The 17687-nt window shown below is 44.2% G+C and overlaps 1 protein-coding gene across 1 annotated transcript in view; it reads right to left on the minus strand.

Annotated features, from left to right (window-relative positions):
- The window catches only part of PRKCH (protein kinase C eta), a 130535-nt gene that overhangs the window by 95515 nt on the left and 17333 nt on the right, over window positions 1-17687 (minus strand). The window contains exon 2 of the mRNA XM_009564404.2: window positions 6390-6453. Coding sequence (XP_009562699.2) covers window positions 6390-6453 — 64 coding nt within the window. The remainder of the gene's footprint in view (window positions 1-6389; window positions 6454-17687) is intronic.

Raw genomic sequence — 17687 nt, forward strand, 5'->3', positions numbered from 1 at the left:
GGGTATATATTCTCATGGAGTGCCTCTGGAAATTCCTTGCCAGCTGCATGCACATATGCAACCAGTGTAAAACATTGGAAGAAGAGTAGGCATTGGAAAAAAAAATAAATAAGGATATAGATAAACATATCTCCTGCTGCTCTCTGCCACATAAGACTCATGGATAGATAGTAAAGACTTAGAGCAGACTGTGAATAAAAGATAGCAGAACTTTCTTTAACCTATTCTGCACTAATATTACCTATTCAGATTAGGAGGCTCTCTGGATGGTGGCTACTACATGCCTTAAAATTCTCCTGCTTGGGCTAGTAACTCAAAGCAGAAGAGTGACCCAACTAGCCAGAGGATGAGAACAGAGCATTTTTCATTCCTAGTTCCTAGTTTCCAATAATTATTGCCTTAATTACAAAAAAAAATAAAAAAGAAAAACAAAACCAAACAGGCTGAAAACAGTCATTATTGCAGTTTACAGAGGACCAGTAAACATCTTGTGCAAGAGCCTAATAATATATCTGCGGATATTAACAGAAGTTTTGTGGGGCTGAGGAGCTGCATTACAATTCAGAACAAAGATCTTATCAGCACAAAGCATATAGATAATTTGAAACTTTAAGGTTGTAGATGTTTACTGAGGAAATGCTACAACTTAAGACAAAAATCACTTCACGTTAGAAAAAATGTATTCTAAGAAAAATGATAGCAAAAGACTAAAGAGTCTTCATGCTTGAGAACAAACCACCATCGCAAACACATCATGTGACAGTTGCAAAATAAAGAAGCATTTCTTGCTCTAGAGGCAGGTTCAGGCTCCCTTGCTGCTGCAAAGCCTACCAACATTAAATATTTAGCAAAGACTGCTATATCTGCTCTACCAAGTCACTTGGCTTTTCAGTATTCTGGTTGTTCTATTTCTTGCCCAGACCTCAAATTTGTCTTTGTCTTTCCTGACACTGAAAGAAAAGAAACAACCATTAGTTACCTCACAACCATGAAACTAAAATTGAACTTCAAGCCAAAATTATCACTCTGAGTGACAACGTGAAAAAAAAAAATTAAAAAGGCAAATTGTAGGAGTTTGAAGCACAAAAATAGAAGAACTTTATTTTCCACAGGGCTTGCTTCATTCATTAATTTAATTAGCTTTGTTCAAAATGAAAAGGAGCAAATAGCAAGAGAGGTGGCAAACTAAGGGCACAGCAATACACCTTGCAGGCAAAGGTGGAAGGGGATTCATCTTGATCTGAGACTCCAGTTTTGCAGAGGTGAGAGGTTCACACTGTCCTTCAGGCACATACCTGGCACCTCTTGTTGCCCAGCCTGGCCGCACTGCAGCGCATCACCCTGACCCATGCACCATCACCTGCTCTTGAGTAGCTCTACTCACAGGTCTCCAGAAGCACCAACAAGAGAAGTAGCTCACGCACACTCACTGCAAGGCTTTTCATTTCAAGTCAGTCACCTCCTGCCCAAGGAGAAAGTAATTCATGGCTTGCTCTTTCACTTTCCCAACTGAAACTGATGTTCAGTGGCAAAGAGAGACAAGTAGTGGGAGGCAGGTCTGAATTTGTGCCACTGATACCAACTATGCAACACTCTGATAGGATCAGTAATTGGCTATGAAAAACACCAGCCTCAAAGATAAAGTTCTCAGTTGAGGCACCAGGTCACCTTCAACCAGAGAGAGGGGGACCTGGATGACATCCTCAGAGTGCACAGAGAAACGGAACTCCAGGAGAACCAAAACGGCCCCCAGTCAATGGTGTCTTCCTGATAGGGTGCTCCCAAGTGCTTTCCATCAGTGGTGAGGAAGAAGACAGTACTCAGAAGCTGTCTACCTGGAAATGGTTATGGCCAAGCTTAGAAGAAGAGGAACAACATTAGGGAACTTAACATCCTACACAGCACTACCCATTTTAGAGAGTAGGAAAGCAGAAATTTTACTTTAAAGGAATCTTGAAACAAAGTTGAGATCTTGTGGATTGTCTCACCCACGCAGGCCATCACAGAGAGGGAGGCAGGACACTACCAGCGAGGGAGGCAGGACACTACCAGCTCAGTTAAACCACAAGTCCTGCAGTCCCTAGGGCTGTGTAGAGCTGAACTGCCTTCCAACAGCTATAACTCTGCTTAGTCCCACATAGCATGCTGCGCCCCACTCCCATCCCCAGCTCCTCAGCTGGAAATGTGTCTCATCTTTTTGGATGATGCATCTCCATCACAAAGATGGACCTCTCAGAGTAGCCACATTTGGGTTTTTTAAAAGGATAAAGAGCAAGGAGACACAAAGAGAAAGAAGCAAGAAACGCTAAAGGCACCATCAGTGACAAAACCAGAGTAATATCCAGATTAAAAATAATAAAAAGAAATTGTAATTTTGATGACTTGGGAAAAAAAACATTATCAGGCAGGGTTACATAAAGAAACCCTAGGAAATACTAAATAAAATTCTTTGAGGGAGGGAGGGAGGTTGTGGGGGAAAAAATCAATCCCTAAGCAATGCCAGGAATCTGGCAGGAAAGAAGTCAGTCCTCACCTTCTCTATAAAATAACCTGGAGTGAAACAGCCTTTGGGTCAAGGGGGAAGATGGTTGGAGGAAAGGGTGCTTTCCTCCACCGCAGCTGGGTGCTGGGGCTACCAGGACCCAGAGCCAGCAGAAGAGACACAGTCGTGCTTGGAGAGGTAATCTCCTTGAAGGTAAGGAGATTTCCATTTTAATTTTATACTGGTCGGTTTACACAGGAAATGTCAGCTGAATGAGCGGAGTTAATATAATCAGATATAGCTTAGCACAGCAACAATACATCCAGCAGAGAAAATAAAGATAGGCAGAGGTAATTTCGCTAGACCTTCCTCACTTCCTACTGCTCTGTTCTTTTCTCTTCCTGAAAAATTATATTTATTTTTAACACGTGAAATAGGCATATTTCCCTGCCTTAAAACAGCAGGTTAACACTGATGAACAAAAGAGCCAGACAGGAACCTACAAAAGACTAACCACTTTCCAGCTGTACGTTTTCTATCCTGCCTTCAACCTGACGGCACACAAATGTTTCTGTTGCCCCTTGCAGGAGTGCCACCCTTCTCCCCCATCCCCAACATATATAAGCATAATCAAATCAAACTTTGATCAAACAAAAACCCCAATATTCCCATAGGTAAAGAAAGTACATGCTGTGACCACCACCAGAACTGCCTGGTTTGGGTAAGCTTTCTAGGACAACAAGTAAGTGTCTCACATAGACCTATCATCTCAGGTACAATTGTTTGCTTTGTCTGGGGTCTTTTTCTCCTTCTCCCTCTGCCTTCCCCATCTTTAGCTGCTTTTTGGGTTTTTGCTTTTTCTAGAGCTAGATGATGATACCCGAGACCCTGTGGATTTGGCTGTCCCCATAAGCAAAACAACCAGCTGGGCCAAAAACCTCTCCAAGATGAATCATGCGAAGGCAGCATGAAGACCTGCAGAAGGCACAAACCCTCCAACCTGTGCTTAGAGGAGGCCTCAGAGGCTTTTCAAAGGAAAATGCTCCCCATGGCTCAGACTGACTCCATTATCATTCTGTCCCCACGCTCTACTGAAAGTGATGAGCTGCTAAAAAAGTTTGTTGCTGTCTTGAAGAGTCAGTCTACAGACACTGCCACATGGCTCTTTTTACCTGATGGAGTCTGGCTTTTTTTGCAGCACCACATCATCATTACTGCATACTTTTCAGAGCAGGAAACACACCTGAGTTACACGCTTAAGCCTTTATAAGACAAAAGAAAATGATCAAAAGCCCTAACCATTGTATTACCTGGAACTCCATGTGGGTCTACATCCCACCCTGATGGGGTCTAAATGTGAACTACTACCCAGACAGCTGAGATGTCTGTGCACCTGTAGACACACAAAGCCTTCAAGTGGTCTCTGCCATGTCAGCCGTAACTAGCAGGGTGATGTGGTAGCAGCTGCCCCACAGATTAGGGCAAACAAGTGAGAAGCCACTTTTTGTGCAAGCTGTGAGTTATCCTCAGACGTCTTTCAAATACAATTCTGAGCCTCCACACTTCTAGCAAAAAAAAAAAAAAAAAAAGAAGATATTGAAAAACAGAATAAAACATTATGGTATGAAAGAGACTTCACCATTTTTCAGAAAGAAAACTCTTCCAAGACCAACATGACTGGGAGAAGTTAGTACCGGCACTCAGGCTTGCCCTGGGTTATGTCTATTCTTGGAAACTCTAAACATGACCACGCATGGGACTATCCAGTCAAGAAAATCCCTGAGAGCCACCTTTCATCTTCCTGTTCCATAACTCCACACATCCTCAATAAAGACAGAGAGAAAAGAAGTAAACTGTTTCCAACATTTCCCATTTTCCTTGCAAAGTGTGAGTTCTCCATCTCTCTTTGAGATCTCGTTAGCAACACCCCTTAATGCTTACAACCACGAGTCTGAACCGCACTTTGGATTTATGCTGAAGCCTGCCATCCCTGCTCAGCTCTGCTTTAAATCGCCAATGCATGCACGTGGAAACTGGCATGATAGTCAGTAAAAGCCTTCTCATTTCCTGACCTCAATTCAACTCTCTCCATTATCAGCTGTATCATAAGCAATTAAAGCCAATTTCTAATGTCCTTTTCACCCCTATTGCTGCCTAACAGGCACCACCTCTGGACCTGCAAAAAGTCCTCCATATCTCCCTCACACACCTTTGCACTCTCTCAGTTCCCTGGTTATGAACAGAAATCTTTTTCCAAATTAACTTGAAAAAGTGATCTTCACGTCTTCATGTCCTAGCAGAGTTACAGGGAGCATGTCCCCAGAGGGCAAAGGGTAAATGATCTGTTATCATTTTACACATGGATAAATGTGAGATCCCAGACCCCAGAGCTGACATCTGGGCAGAGAAAAGCATGTGCTCCTACTGGACAGATAAAGCACTGAAAGTTGTAGTGATGCTATGTGGCCTGTCCAGCTTTGCATGGAGAGAGAACTTCATAGGAAAAGCGAATTCTGGTCCTCTTTGCCCTGCTGCAGTGTCAGACAGTGATACTCCTCGTCTTCTCCATCTCCCTGGGGGTACTGCAGAGGAGGAGGACATCATCTCCCAGCAAACCCTTCCTGGGCCCTGAGGTGTGGCTCATATGATTACAGACTAGAGTGGGCACAAACACTGTGCATGGCCACCATTACCCTGCCAAGAGCAGACCACTCCCGGGATAAAAATCACCCAAAGCAAACCAGAAGCTTCACCAGCTCCTCTGACACAGCAGCTCCCCATCAAGCAGCTGCCCAGGGCCTAAGCACACATCAGACTGCTGGCTCAGAAGGAGCGAGAGAGATCTCCAAAAGCCTCCAATTAAAGGACAAGCTTCCATTCAAACGTGCATTTGAAAACAAAAGGCAGAAGCATTGACAGACCTGGTCACCTAGCACAAGATGGGAGCTAGGGGAACTGCTAGGCAGGAGAGTAGAGCTCCCCGTAGTCCCTGAAACCCCTCCAACTTGTGTCCACCCCTCATCCAAGACTGAGCCCAGCAGGATGATCTGTCTGTGCTGTAGCCCTCAGCACAGCCTTCACGCCGAGCAATCATTTTATCAGGCAGAACAAGAGAAAGCATTATAAAATCCAGCTCCCCTAGGCTGTAGGTAACAGGGATCAATGTAGGTCCTACCTAGAATCTTGGCTTCTATACAGAAAACACCCCCAACCAATTGGTGGCCCCTGCTAAAATATGTGAGAACCACGGTGTAGATCTGAAGAAAACCTTTTCCTAACGCCCACAACAGATTTCCTGGGTTCCTCCAGCAGCTCATATCCATGTTCATAGCCAGTATCACAATACGCAACAGGAAAATTAAAAGCATCACACTATAAAATGCAGTTACAGAGAAAAAATCTGTCCAGATACTTTTTCAGAGCAGCTGTCACACTAAAAGCATCTAAGTTTCCTGTGCAATGTGAACTTGGGAAACTGAAATGCACGTGAAGTAGATGGGAATCATTAAGGCATAAAAATCAGCCAGATGTTGTAAACACATTCTATTTTAAACATGCTCTACATGCTCCTCAGCTTGTCCTTCGAGAGGTACCCAGGTGAAAAGCATGAGTGACAAAAAGAAAAATCCATTAGAAGGACAGTTTCAGATAAATAAACTAGATCAAGCAGGCATCAGCTCCCTGGGTCCAAGATCAGAGTAACAGCAAAGCAGAGGGCACACAAAGTGTGAGCTATTACCAATAGCCCCTTCCAGACTTCCCCTGTCACTGAAGAAATCTCTGGTCCACAACAGCACATGGCCTGTGTGATGAATGTCATTCACTTATGTACTGCTTGCTAAATGATGACAAGAATACACACCAAAGTCCAGCTCTTAATGGAAACAAGCCCAAAAAATTCCCTTACCTTCTGTGAAGCTGCCTGTAAGAGTTATGACAACAAACACTTTGCCTTCTGGTTCCAAATCCACCTGAAAAAGTAAAGGAAGCATTAGGAGATTGATGTTCAAGGCAGAGTTTTACATGATAAATCATACAATGGTTTGAGTTGGAAAGGACCTTAAAGCCCATCCAGCTCCAACTCCCCTGGCATGGACCAGGACATCCCACTGGACCAGGTTGCTCAAAGCCTCATCCAGCCTGGCCTTGAACACTTCCAGGGATAGGGCAGCCACAACTTCTTGATAATACTTGATAGATGTTCACATGCATACCCTCACATGCACATCCATGGCTCAAATTGTTCAGCACTTCCAGGAAAAAGAATCAAGTTCCTTATTTTTTATGGAACCCTGAATGTTGAATAATCTTCTCAACCTTGCTAGAGGAAATGAAAGATTCAAGGCCAAAAAAAAAAAAATAGAGAAATAACATTAAACACCCACAACTCTCTGAAAAGATCCATGTGTATCTGTTTGGTGAATTACATGCATATATTATCCCTATTATTTCTTATCACAATGAAATTGTCGGTCTCTCAAAATACCATCAGCACTGGGGTAAATCCTACTTTCTTACATAAATCACCTTTTAGCCTTAAACCACAGAAAATTGTTAGTGCTATTACCTAAGGACCTGTCATTTAATCTAAATTAGGCAGAGATACAGAATATAATTTTAGGGATCAGAGATTCAATCAGTGTCAGTCAACCTGTCTTTGAAAGAAGGTCTGTACTTCTTTGTTAGCAGCTTTTTCATTTTTAGTTACATATTTAATTAAAGTCTTGCTTTGTTTTTTTGTTCACCAGCTAGCTTTTAGCAAAAATCACAGCTAAGCATCCCTGAAGTTGGAATCAGGCTGTTACAAAGAAATGTTGCTTTTTAAAAGTTAATCCATGCAAATGGGATTCCCCTGCTCAGGGTAGCATAGCCTCACAAAACAGAAACAATATAATTTTGAAAGTAGTAGAAGATTTATGAGCATTATAAAACAATCTCTCTCCCCTCCAGACTCCAAGTTAAAGACTAGTAAAGACCCTTCACCAACCAACTTGTAGTGCTCACGTTATACCACAAATCTCAATATAAAGGATCTTGCTACACGCAAGATCTTTTCACAGCACACGCTAGCATGATCTAATGAAATTATAACTTAAAGGCTCCAATGAAGACTGAAGTCCCGGGAGCTGTAGAAGCAGAACATCTTTGGCACACCAGCATCCCACTGGATGCAGGACCAATGGTGCAATCTTGTCTTACACACAAGATTAAATCAGTCTTAATAGTCTCTTCGGTCTTGAATTGATAGCAAGAGCAACAACAAAAGATAAGATATAATTAAATTAAATAATTAAACTTAATAAACCATTGATAAAAGTCTGGCTTTTGGACCTGCCGTGCTCTCCTTTAAAGATGAAATTTGACCAGTTAAATAGCACCTAACACAAAATCCGAGATCAACTGCCAGATATGTGGAAAGTGTCTGAGGCAGAAAATAATCTCTGATATAGAAAACAGAAAGGAAAATGTTTGACTGCAGATCCACCTTCTCAAGAGCCTGCCCAAGATCAGACAATGGAACAGCTCCCAGACAGCAACTCCACCTGGCAGGATGTGCTTCCTTTTGCCAATGCATGGAACCCATGTCCCACAGCTACACAACACAGTGGGAACTCATGCTGCTGGCAGTTAACACCTGTGAGCTCCGCACGCTTGCTGGACCACAACCCATGATGCCCATGCAGCCAGAGAGATGCTCACGTGCCGAGCTGGCATGCACAGCAAGCAGGGTGCTACGTCCAGACACCAGGGCTAGCCTCAGCCACCCTTGGAGCATGGTTCCCCAAGTTCCTTCCCCGGTTTACACCTTCATTACTGCCCTCACGCTTTGGATTGCAGCTACAGAAAGAGTATACACAGCAAGACAGCTTTACTGACCCAGCAAGAACCTGCAACATTTGGGCACACAGAAATATGCCTGTAATAATCTGAAACCAGATACCCATAAATGAAGAGTGTGGTGCCCCACTTCTCCCCCAAAAGGAGGAAGTTCTAATAAAAGCCTTCGTTCAACCTCTTTGGTCACTAAACAGTTTCTATCGCTAGCACCTTTCACAGATTGAGAGTACTTCTCACTATGCTCTGCTATTTAATAAGGTTTGAGCACTTCAAAAGGAAGCAGCTGCCAAAGGACTGGCCCTCCAGCCACGGAAGGGATAACTCTATCTAGCGACGGCTGGCTGGCAGCCCGAGCCTTGACTGCGCGCCGGCAAGGCTCCGGCAATGGCAGTTCCTCCCAGCATCAGTGAACACCCTCAGGATCCAGCTTCACAACAGCAGCGTGGGTGTAACACAAGGACCAAGTTTTGCTTCATGGTTCTTCCCAGCATTCAGCTTCCCATTTTAAGCTGCAAGAGAGCAGATTTACATTAGATATTAGGAAGAAAACTTTACAGTGAGGGTGGTGAGGCACTGGTACAGGTTTCCCAGAGAAGCTATGGCTGCCCAATCCCTGGAGGTGTTCAAGGCCAGGTTGGATAAGACTTTGAGCAACCTGATCCAGTAGAAGGTGTCCCTGCTTATGACAGCAAGGTTGGAACTGGGTGATCTTTAAGGTCCCTTCCAACCCAAACTATTCTATGTTTCTATGATTAACTGTAGCTGCTTAAAGGCAAAAACTATATACATACAGAGAAGCAGGAGCCACCAAGTTATTCTTGATTAATTACTGAAGTCCAAAGTGGATCATGCAATCAATTTGGGTCAGAGGAGCAGCTAATGCTGATCTTTATTCACAAAGAAAGCAGGAGAAGCTTAGAGAAACTCAACAGCCTGAAGACAGCACAAATGATGCCAAAGAGGAATCCTACAGCTTAATATAGCAGATAAGCAATACTGGAATGTACTCATCTGCATATATTTGACAAAAATATTCAAAGAGCAATAAGTGATATTAAAAGAGTGTGCTTCTACAGAGAAAAGTTTCCTAATGCCAATATCTATTAGGTACAGGATAACTTCTTTTAAGTAATAGCAAAATACTGCCTGGAAGGTTTAGTACCAGAACAGGAGATACACTGCAATGGCAAAGTCCTGCTGTATTGGCAGAAGCAAAGGAAAAGTCTGAATCCTCGTGTATGCATGATATTGTGAACACTATGAGGTACACTGATCTCCAAATAAATCGAACTAAACTGGTAGTGTGCAGCGCAACGAACAGCCCGCGCGGCGCAGCATCACACCATTGGCATGCAGAGCTGTAAACTGTAATCACCCTCAGCCCAGGCCCCCCTAGAGAACAACCCAGAGGGAAAAACGTGGACTTTCTGGCTGGTTTAGAGGTAACTTTGCCAAATTTCAGCTAACTGGGAGAGGGAAGTATGCTTATAGTTGTAGTAAAGCCATCAGTAGTTGCTCTTTTCTAGTTCAAGGAAATGGAAAATAGCATGTTCCCCTGTAGTACATAAGGTGAATATAATCAACTGCTGGAGCTCAGGAACCCCCATAAGAACATCACATGATTTTGGCCCAGAGCTAAGCATACACTTTAACTTCTCTTGAACTTCACAGCCGTACCCAAGAGAAAACAAGCACTGGAGGATTTTGGCAAGAGAGCTGGAAATGATCAGGTAAGGGCTGATGAGTTCAGCTGTGGTTTCATTACGCTTCCATTGTGAAACACAACACTTTGGCAGCGAGGCTGCACACAAGACCGAGGAGGACTTCACTCCTAATTCGAAACCACGCACATAGTGCCCCATGCCTGAACTTGCTGAGATCGCGCAGCACCGCGTGACTTCAAAGGGAGCTGCAAGGGATCGGTTTCCCACAAGGAGGGGCCCCAGTCAACCATCTCATACACCTTCTTCAGAAAAGGGCTGTACTAACACTCTTCCCAACAACTAGGCAGGTGTTATTAACTCCCCTTCTCTGCATTACAAAAAGAGCTAGTTTGGGAGCGAAGGAGGGAACAGATGCAGGGAGACCAAAACTGAGCTTCTTAATCATATGCCTTCACACATGTAATAAAAACTGGTAGCGCGTGATTCATCAATGGAAGAGGTTAGGAAAACAAATTCAGAAGGAGGGTAATCTCTCAGGCAACATATCAACACCCAGCTGAAGCATCCACTGAACCCGAAGAGCAGGTAAAGTCAGTCAGCCTCTGAGAGCCCGGCATGCCTCTCTGAAAAACTCACCGAGGATGGGAAGAGGCGGATGCAAAGAGTGGCTGCCTGCCTGTGAGTCGCTCTCCAAATAGAGACAAAGTGGACCTCCAGGATGAAGATACACCTTCAACACTGCATCTGGCATGAGCATTGATTCTTGCAAACATGTTTAGAAGATTCTGAGATTCTGTCCCATCCCCCCACAACTGCTTCTCCACAACAGACAATCCAGTCTGGGAAGCCTGATAGGAAGTATACTGAAATAAGTGGGAATCTTTATTGTCTTTGGATCAGACACAAGAGACGACTCCATTTAACCTGGAGCCCGGAACATCTTTTCTCCCATCGCTGCTCCATCCTTTCTTCCCCACAGGCACAATTAGTAAGCATCCTAGAAGTACAACCTTTTTCTAAGCCATGTCAATGCTGACGTGGCTTCAAAACCAGAACAAGACAGACACTTGCAGTGAAGAAAGCAAACATAAAAGCTACCTGGGGACTTAATTAGCTTAATTAAACAAGTAGCTATAGCTTTTGACTTCCTACACAATTTTTAAATTTAATTAACAGAACTGCATATATAATCATTCATTTGTAGAGGCAAATCCCAAGGCTCTGTTCAGTCGAAAGAGCTGAAAGTCTATGTTGGTTTAAAGCTGTTTTTTCACATGCCTCTAGTTATTTCTTTTAATTTTTCTTGTTTAAGCTCCTAACAAATCATGCTTATGGAATGTCAGCTCTTTCTGTATTTCAATAAGGTGGCACCTCCACCTGAGCATGCCTTTGTTGGACAGGTCAAGTAGCAATTTTCTCAGCCAAATATATGGCGTCTGGATTAATCAGTCCCTCCTGAATGTTTTGAGCCTGATCGACACCTGTCTATCAAGTCAAGCATCTTAGAAAAATCCATAGGGCTCCCTAGTACGAAGTAGTTTTTGCATTTCCTGACCAACAGATTAAAGTATCTTTCCTACAAAGGCAGAGCATGTGATTTTTAAGATCCAAATCAGCGTGCCTAAAAAAAATAATGAAGTGCCAGGTATCTTCTCATTCCTGCAAAGCCTGGAAAGCGCTTAGGGCAGTAATTTCCGCCCCAGATGCCAGTGGGCAAATGTGGACAGTTTCTCAACAACCTGTGACAAGCTCCATGCAGGGGAGGCCCTAGGAGTGAAGAGCAGCGACCACAGCTCTTGTCCCACCTAAAATTTGAATGTGCCAAACAGCAGCATCTCCCTGCTCCTACCAGGATTTGATTTTGATGCCAGGTCTCAAAACAAAGAGTGACCTTGGGGTGACTGAGCGTTGTGGAAAGGCTGCCGATCCCACCAGCAAATGGTAGGTCCACACACAGGGTTGAATTCACAGAGCATCCCAGCCGTTGCAGCTCACTGACTCCATGTGCAGTAGACACGTGATTAGACCTATAGGTGATACCTTGTCCCTTCAGGGTCAGCCTGGCCATCCCCTGGTAGGGGACAAAGGCTCAAAACTTCTGCCTCCTGCAAGTGACAGGAACTGTCAGAGTTCCAGAGGGAAAGAGAAACCTTCCCAACAACTCTTACTGCCATATGTTTAACACTCTAGAGGTAAACCCACAAATGGGTGGAAAGTCAGTCTCTCTCTTAACTCCTATAACCAGTTATTCCAGCTATTACTGTAATATTGTCATTCTAATTTTTTGTTCCAGGACAGCTGTTTAAAATATTACTTTTGTATTCAGTCAAGCTGCATAATTATAAGCTGTGCACCAGCCATGAACAATCATGCATAACTAACGACTCTTAGCCAATCCTGGACTCTTTAATCAATTTTAGTCTGGTTTCATCCAACATGAGATGAAACAAGAGATTTGCTCAGGTAGGAAGAGCAAGGGCTGCAACAAGATTGAACTATCCGGTGGAAATTCCTGCCAAGAAAATCTGCTTGAAGGGCTAGAAATAAAATATAGATAAAAAGGTTTCAAATCTTCAAATAAATAAAATTTTCAAAAGCATGAGCCATAACCTGCTCTTACTGGAGTTACACCAACTTATATTGCTTTTGAGAAATACCACCTCTAAAACAATGAATGATTTACATGCAATAGTTGCTGGTGGCTGCTCTTTAGTATATGCGAAAAAAATTGTAGTGTTATAAAGTTAAAAAGAGAGAGACAGACACACAACTGGTTCTGGGAATATTAAAATTTTGTTCTCCCTATATTTTTAAAAGACTCTCTGGAGGGATTTATAATCTCTTTTTCCTGAATTATGTCGCAAGGGGAAGGAATCCAACTGTTTTGTTTATCAGCCCCACAGTACTGAAGTGTTTCGAGGACCAGGCATCAACTCCAACAGCACCATCGTGAAGCAAGAACCTGTTCCTTCAGAAAGTTATGTCAAACCTAAAATCAAATGGGAGCCAGAGGAAGTCTAACAGTTACATGCACACACTGGAGTGCTTTCACCCACAACCTCAAGGAAAGCACAGAGCCAGAAATGGTAAATGGGCTGAGACGAAAACATGCAAGACGATCAGATCCTAGCAGTGAGGTTCTCATTTCCAAGGGCATGGAACATGCCAAATGTGGGACAGCTCTGCCCATCTGCCTCCAAATAGCAAAGCAGGTGCTGAAACTCCCATCTAGGAGCCTTCCTCTCCCAATTCATGGGGTGGTTTGTTGTCAGCCCTCTCCAGCAAGGCTTGTGGGTCAGGGCAGGATGGTAGTCTCACGCCACTGCCAGCAGCTCTCAAAGCAGTAAGCAGAGCCTGAGCTTACCACAGGCGGCTCAGCCATCGTGGGGGCACAGCCACACTGCAGCATGCAGTTTCCTGTCCTACACGGCTCCTGCAGCAAGCCACCACTGCTGGAGAGCTTCTGGGTGAGACGGGTCAGCTGGTGGAGCAGCACTCCCAGACTCAGAACCCTGGCAGGCCAACGTTTCCCCTTTTGGTGAAAGCCTTAGCAAACAGAGAGGAGCCAGGCGGCAGAAAGCCTGCTCTGAACCAACCTCATGCCCAGGACACATCAAGTGGCAAGCGACTCTGCTCCACTTTCTCATCTGGATGACCAATAGGACCTTGTGTGTTCTAGTGACTGTACACAGCGGCCAGGGGAGATGTCAGGCAGAGCACAAAGCTTGCTCTGTGCCCCCCAAACAGCACTGCAACCGAGCTGACTGCAAAACACAGGATACCACCGCCCAGGGGGCCTCTCGACACCCCTGTGCCACCTCCCACAGCTCCTTCCCACAGCTTGGACCACGACAGCCCACATGAAACCAAAATTGCGTGGGCAGGACGCATTCTGCCTTTCCCTACCACATGCACATGCAAGCAGCTCTAGCTCTGCTGTACACAAATTACTAAACCTAGATCTTCCTTGTAACACCAAACCACCATCTCCAGTCCATCACCAGATTACGTTTTTTAAAGTTTTTCCTTTCTTTAAAAGCGATGGAGGTGGGTAAAACACAGATCACTTTAATTTCCTAACAGTCAAGTACTAACATCAATGCAGGACCACTAAATTAAAGGGTGGCAAACGCAGGGCTTCATTTTGCGTTATTTGAACCCCTGATCACAGCAAGTACACCCATGCCCACATTTGGTAGCTGGTATCAGAGTATTAGCTTTGCATATGCAATGCATGGAAATCTGCCTGCAAACCCCTATATATGCAACTGCAGACAAAGCCGACTGAAAGTGGGACAGGCACTCTGCTCTTGAGAGGACTTAGGACCTCTGACAAACAAACAAATGAATCTTCTATTTCTACTCAATCAACAATAGCAACAGGTCAATCAACCTCAACAATCAGTTATTAGCAACAAAACAAAACTCTTTCAACAGCTATAGAGACACTGAGACACCACTTAAACTTTACGCTCCAGACACATAAATTGCGAAGGGGTGATGCTGACAGCTCACGTTTTAGCTCCCTCACCACATACACAATGCAAGAAATGCCATTTTATAAGCTATAAACAAACATATTTTCTGTCATATATATTATATCAATAACACTTGGCAGAAAAACCAGGAAGTTGCACCAGTTTTGCTATTTACAGTAATAAAGAAATAAATCACTGATGGGTGCCAAGCAGGCATGTTGGTGGCACTTCCCGTTTGGAAACACTCCAGGGGCCAAAGCAATGAGCTGGTGAGAGGAGTTTCCTCAAAGTAAAACACTGACATAGCTGAGCTTATCACTGATGCAGCATCCGTCAACAAGGGAAGGGCAGGTGAATGTTCATGAGGGACTGAGCCCAAGTAGCCCATACACCAGCCAGCACACACCAGAGACCTGGGTTTTGACCAGAGAGAAGCAGGACAGGCACCAGATAGAAATACAGAAGGATAAACAAAAAGATTGGACAGAGAAGCTATAATGAGGCTCTCGGTCTTGAGAAGTCTTCCAAGGCACGGCATTCACCTGCAGTTTTAATTAACCTTATTAACAAATCTAGACAGGCTTATGAATCATTCACGACTTTACATTAAGCAGCAAAGTCTGCATCACAGTCTGAGGTTCTCTGTTCAAGGCACTCTTGTTGGTCACCCAAGGACTGCCACCACACAGCTACAGCAAGAAAGCACTGTGTAGCTTAGGGGAAATCCACTGGGTCAGACAATGTCAGACAGGGCCTTCAATATCATAGAATCATAGAACGGTTAGGTAGGAAGGGACCTTAAAGACTGCCCAGTTCCAACCCCCATGCCATAGGCAGGGACATGTCCTGCTGGATCACGTTGCTCAAAGCCTCATCCAACCTGGCCTTGTTCATGGATCCAGCCCAAGGAATTGTGGAGCACTAAACCAGCTGCAATACCCTGCTAAGAGCTCCTTAGCAATTGTCTTCCTGGCACCTTGCTCATTTACATACCTGTGCTGCTCTCCAACATAATATTTTCTTGTTATTCATAGGTTTTATTACATAACCTTAAAGTTCTGCAAAATTCTTCTCATTCAAGTCTCTGTTAGGTGTGTCATTATTTCTAAAATATCTTCCTACTACATATAATTCATTTGGTGTACTGCTGCTTTTCCATTTTTGTTCAATAGCTCTTTCTTCTTTTGAAAACCAGGACGCAGCTAATGACATTATGAACCATTAAAATCCATTAGCTCTCCAGATATAATCCATCAAATTTCTCAGTGTTGCAGGTAGAAAGGGCAAAGGTCACTCTGCTACTCCAACCATTTCTGATAGAGACTCACATCCAAAGAGCCAAGATCTGTATCTTTAATAACAGTTAAAAAGTTAAGTTGTGGTGGTATAGCAAAAGGCAATCTGCTGGAAAAGTCCAGCTATTTATGGTGCTTGATCATTACTCATGAGTGCTGTAAAATAAAAACAGGATCCTGGAGTGAGATGAGATAAGCAGCTTGATGCCTCCAGCTTGATGGCAGGAAGGTGGGGTTCCGCGATACCAAGATTCAAATGCAAACCAAAAACTCTGCAAAGGGCTCTGTTTGCAGGCACCTACCCTCCTCTTCCCTTCAACACTGAGCATCTAAAACATCTGTGCTTAGCAGAGGGCCTTGCAATATCCAATGCTACCTGTTGTGTTGGCAAACGTTTCGTGTGCTGTGCAAGTGGCCAACAGCTATCTATCCTGATCACTGCTCACCTATCTCAGCTGGACTTCCAGAACACTAGTCTAGGGATAGCAGGTACCCCAAAATGTGGATGGTAGGGCTAAGAGAACCTCCATGCCAGGCAGGCCCCCAGTGCTTGCTTTCAGCCAGGGGAGTTTCCCACAGGCTGTCATCCCTTTGTTTCAAACCTGATATCACATTCCTACAGCGGTATTGCTGTATTTCTCCTAAAGGCAACGTGATGTATTAAAGGAGCTGCGTATACAATACCACACACACCTGCACCTTTTCAATCAAAGACCACAAATCTCCTTGGTGTGCTGAGGAAAACTTCCACCATCATGTTTATAGACAAGGAAAGCAACTCATGGAGATGGCAGGAGCAGAGTTCGAAACAGTGCTTGTGTTCCTCAAAAGCCCAGCCTAGCACACTGCAGACACATTGCCTTGGAAAAGCGCATCAAGGAAGACTCTGCACCACCCATGAAAGCCGTGCATGCCTGGACTGCACAGTGGTCAAGATTCAAGAAGAGTCAATTGCTCCACAGCACTAGAACCCATCATTCTTTGCAGTGACTACAAAGCCTTGCACTCAGTGCAGGGGAGTGGGGCACACACCACCACCACTACCCCCCATCAGTATCACAATGAATTAATTTATGCTCAAAATCAAGCTATCAGCAATATTTCAGATGAAAAGTAATTTCAAATGACACGTCTCAGTGGCATGCCAGTCTTCAGAAGTACAGCTCTCGTCATGGATATCCCCACTTAGACTAGAGATAAGGAAGAATTTCTTCATGATGAGAGTGGTGAGACACTGGCACAGGTTGCCCAGGGAAGTTGTGGCTGCCCCATCCCTGGAGGTGTTCAAGGCCAGGTTGGATGGGGCCTTGGGCAGCCTGAGCTAGGGGGAGGTGTCCCTGCCCATGGCAGGGGGGTTGGAACTGGATGATCTTTAAGGTCCCTTCCAACCCGAACTATTCCATGATTCAAAGTCTTGACTGCATAACATCCTCAGTGAGGATACAAAAAGGAGGTATTAATTCCAGCAACTTTGGAAACCTGGCATGGGCTGTAACACCACAGACAAGTCTAAGTACCTATGCTCTGACAATTCTTTCCAGATCTTGAATTAATCACAGCCACTTCTTTCTTCTTCCTCTCACTTCCTAACCTGGCTGTTTCTTAACAGTGAAACTACTAAGGACTAACATTTATATCCAGCCAGTATTAATCCACCACATCTCCTCTCATACTCCATGTTGCAAGACAGTCTGTTGAGTGATTTGAGATGGAAGGTTGAAACATAAACTATCAAATACAGGTGGTGTCTCACAAGAGAGAATCTGCTTGGGGCACAGGGAAAGGTGGAGAGGAAGGTTAAAAGTACTTTAGCCTGCACATTAACCCCTCTCCCATTTGCTTCGATGAGATTATGAGATCGTTTAATATCCCTGGTACACACATCCGAGAACATCATGTAAAAGCAGTAGCAGTTGCTGGCCACACAGCC

The sequence above is a fragment of the Cuculus canorus genome, chromosome 5, assembly GCF_017976375.1.
Source record: "Cuculus canorus isolate bCucCan1 chromosome 5, bCucCan1.pri, whole genome shotgun sequence".
NCBI lineage: Eukaryota > Metazoa > Chordata > Aves > Cuculiformes > Cuculidae > Cuculus > Cuculus canorus.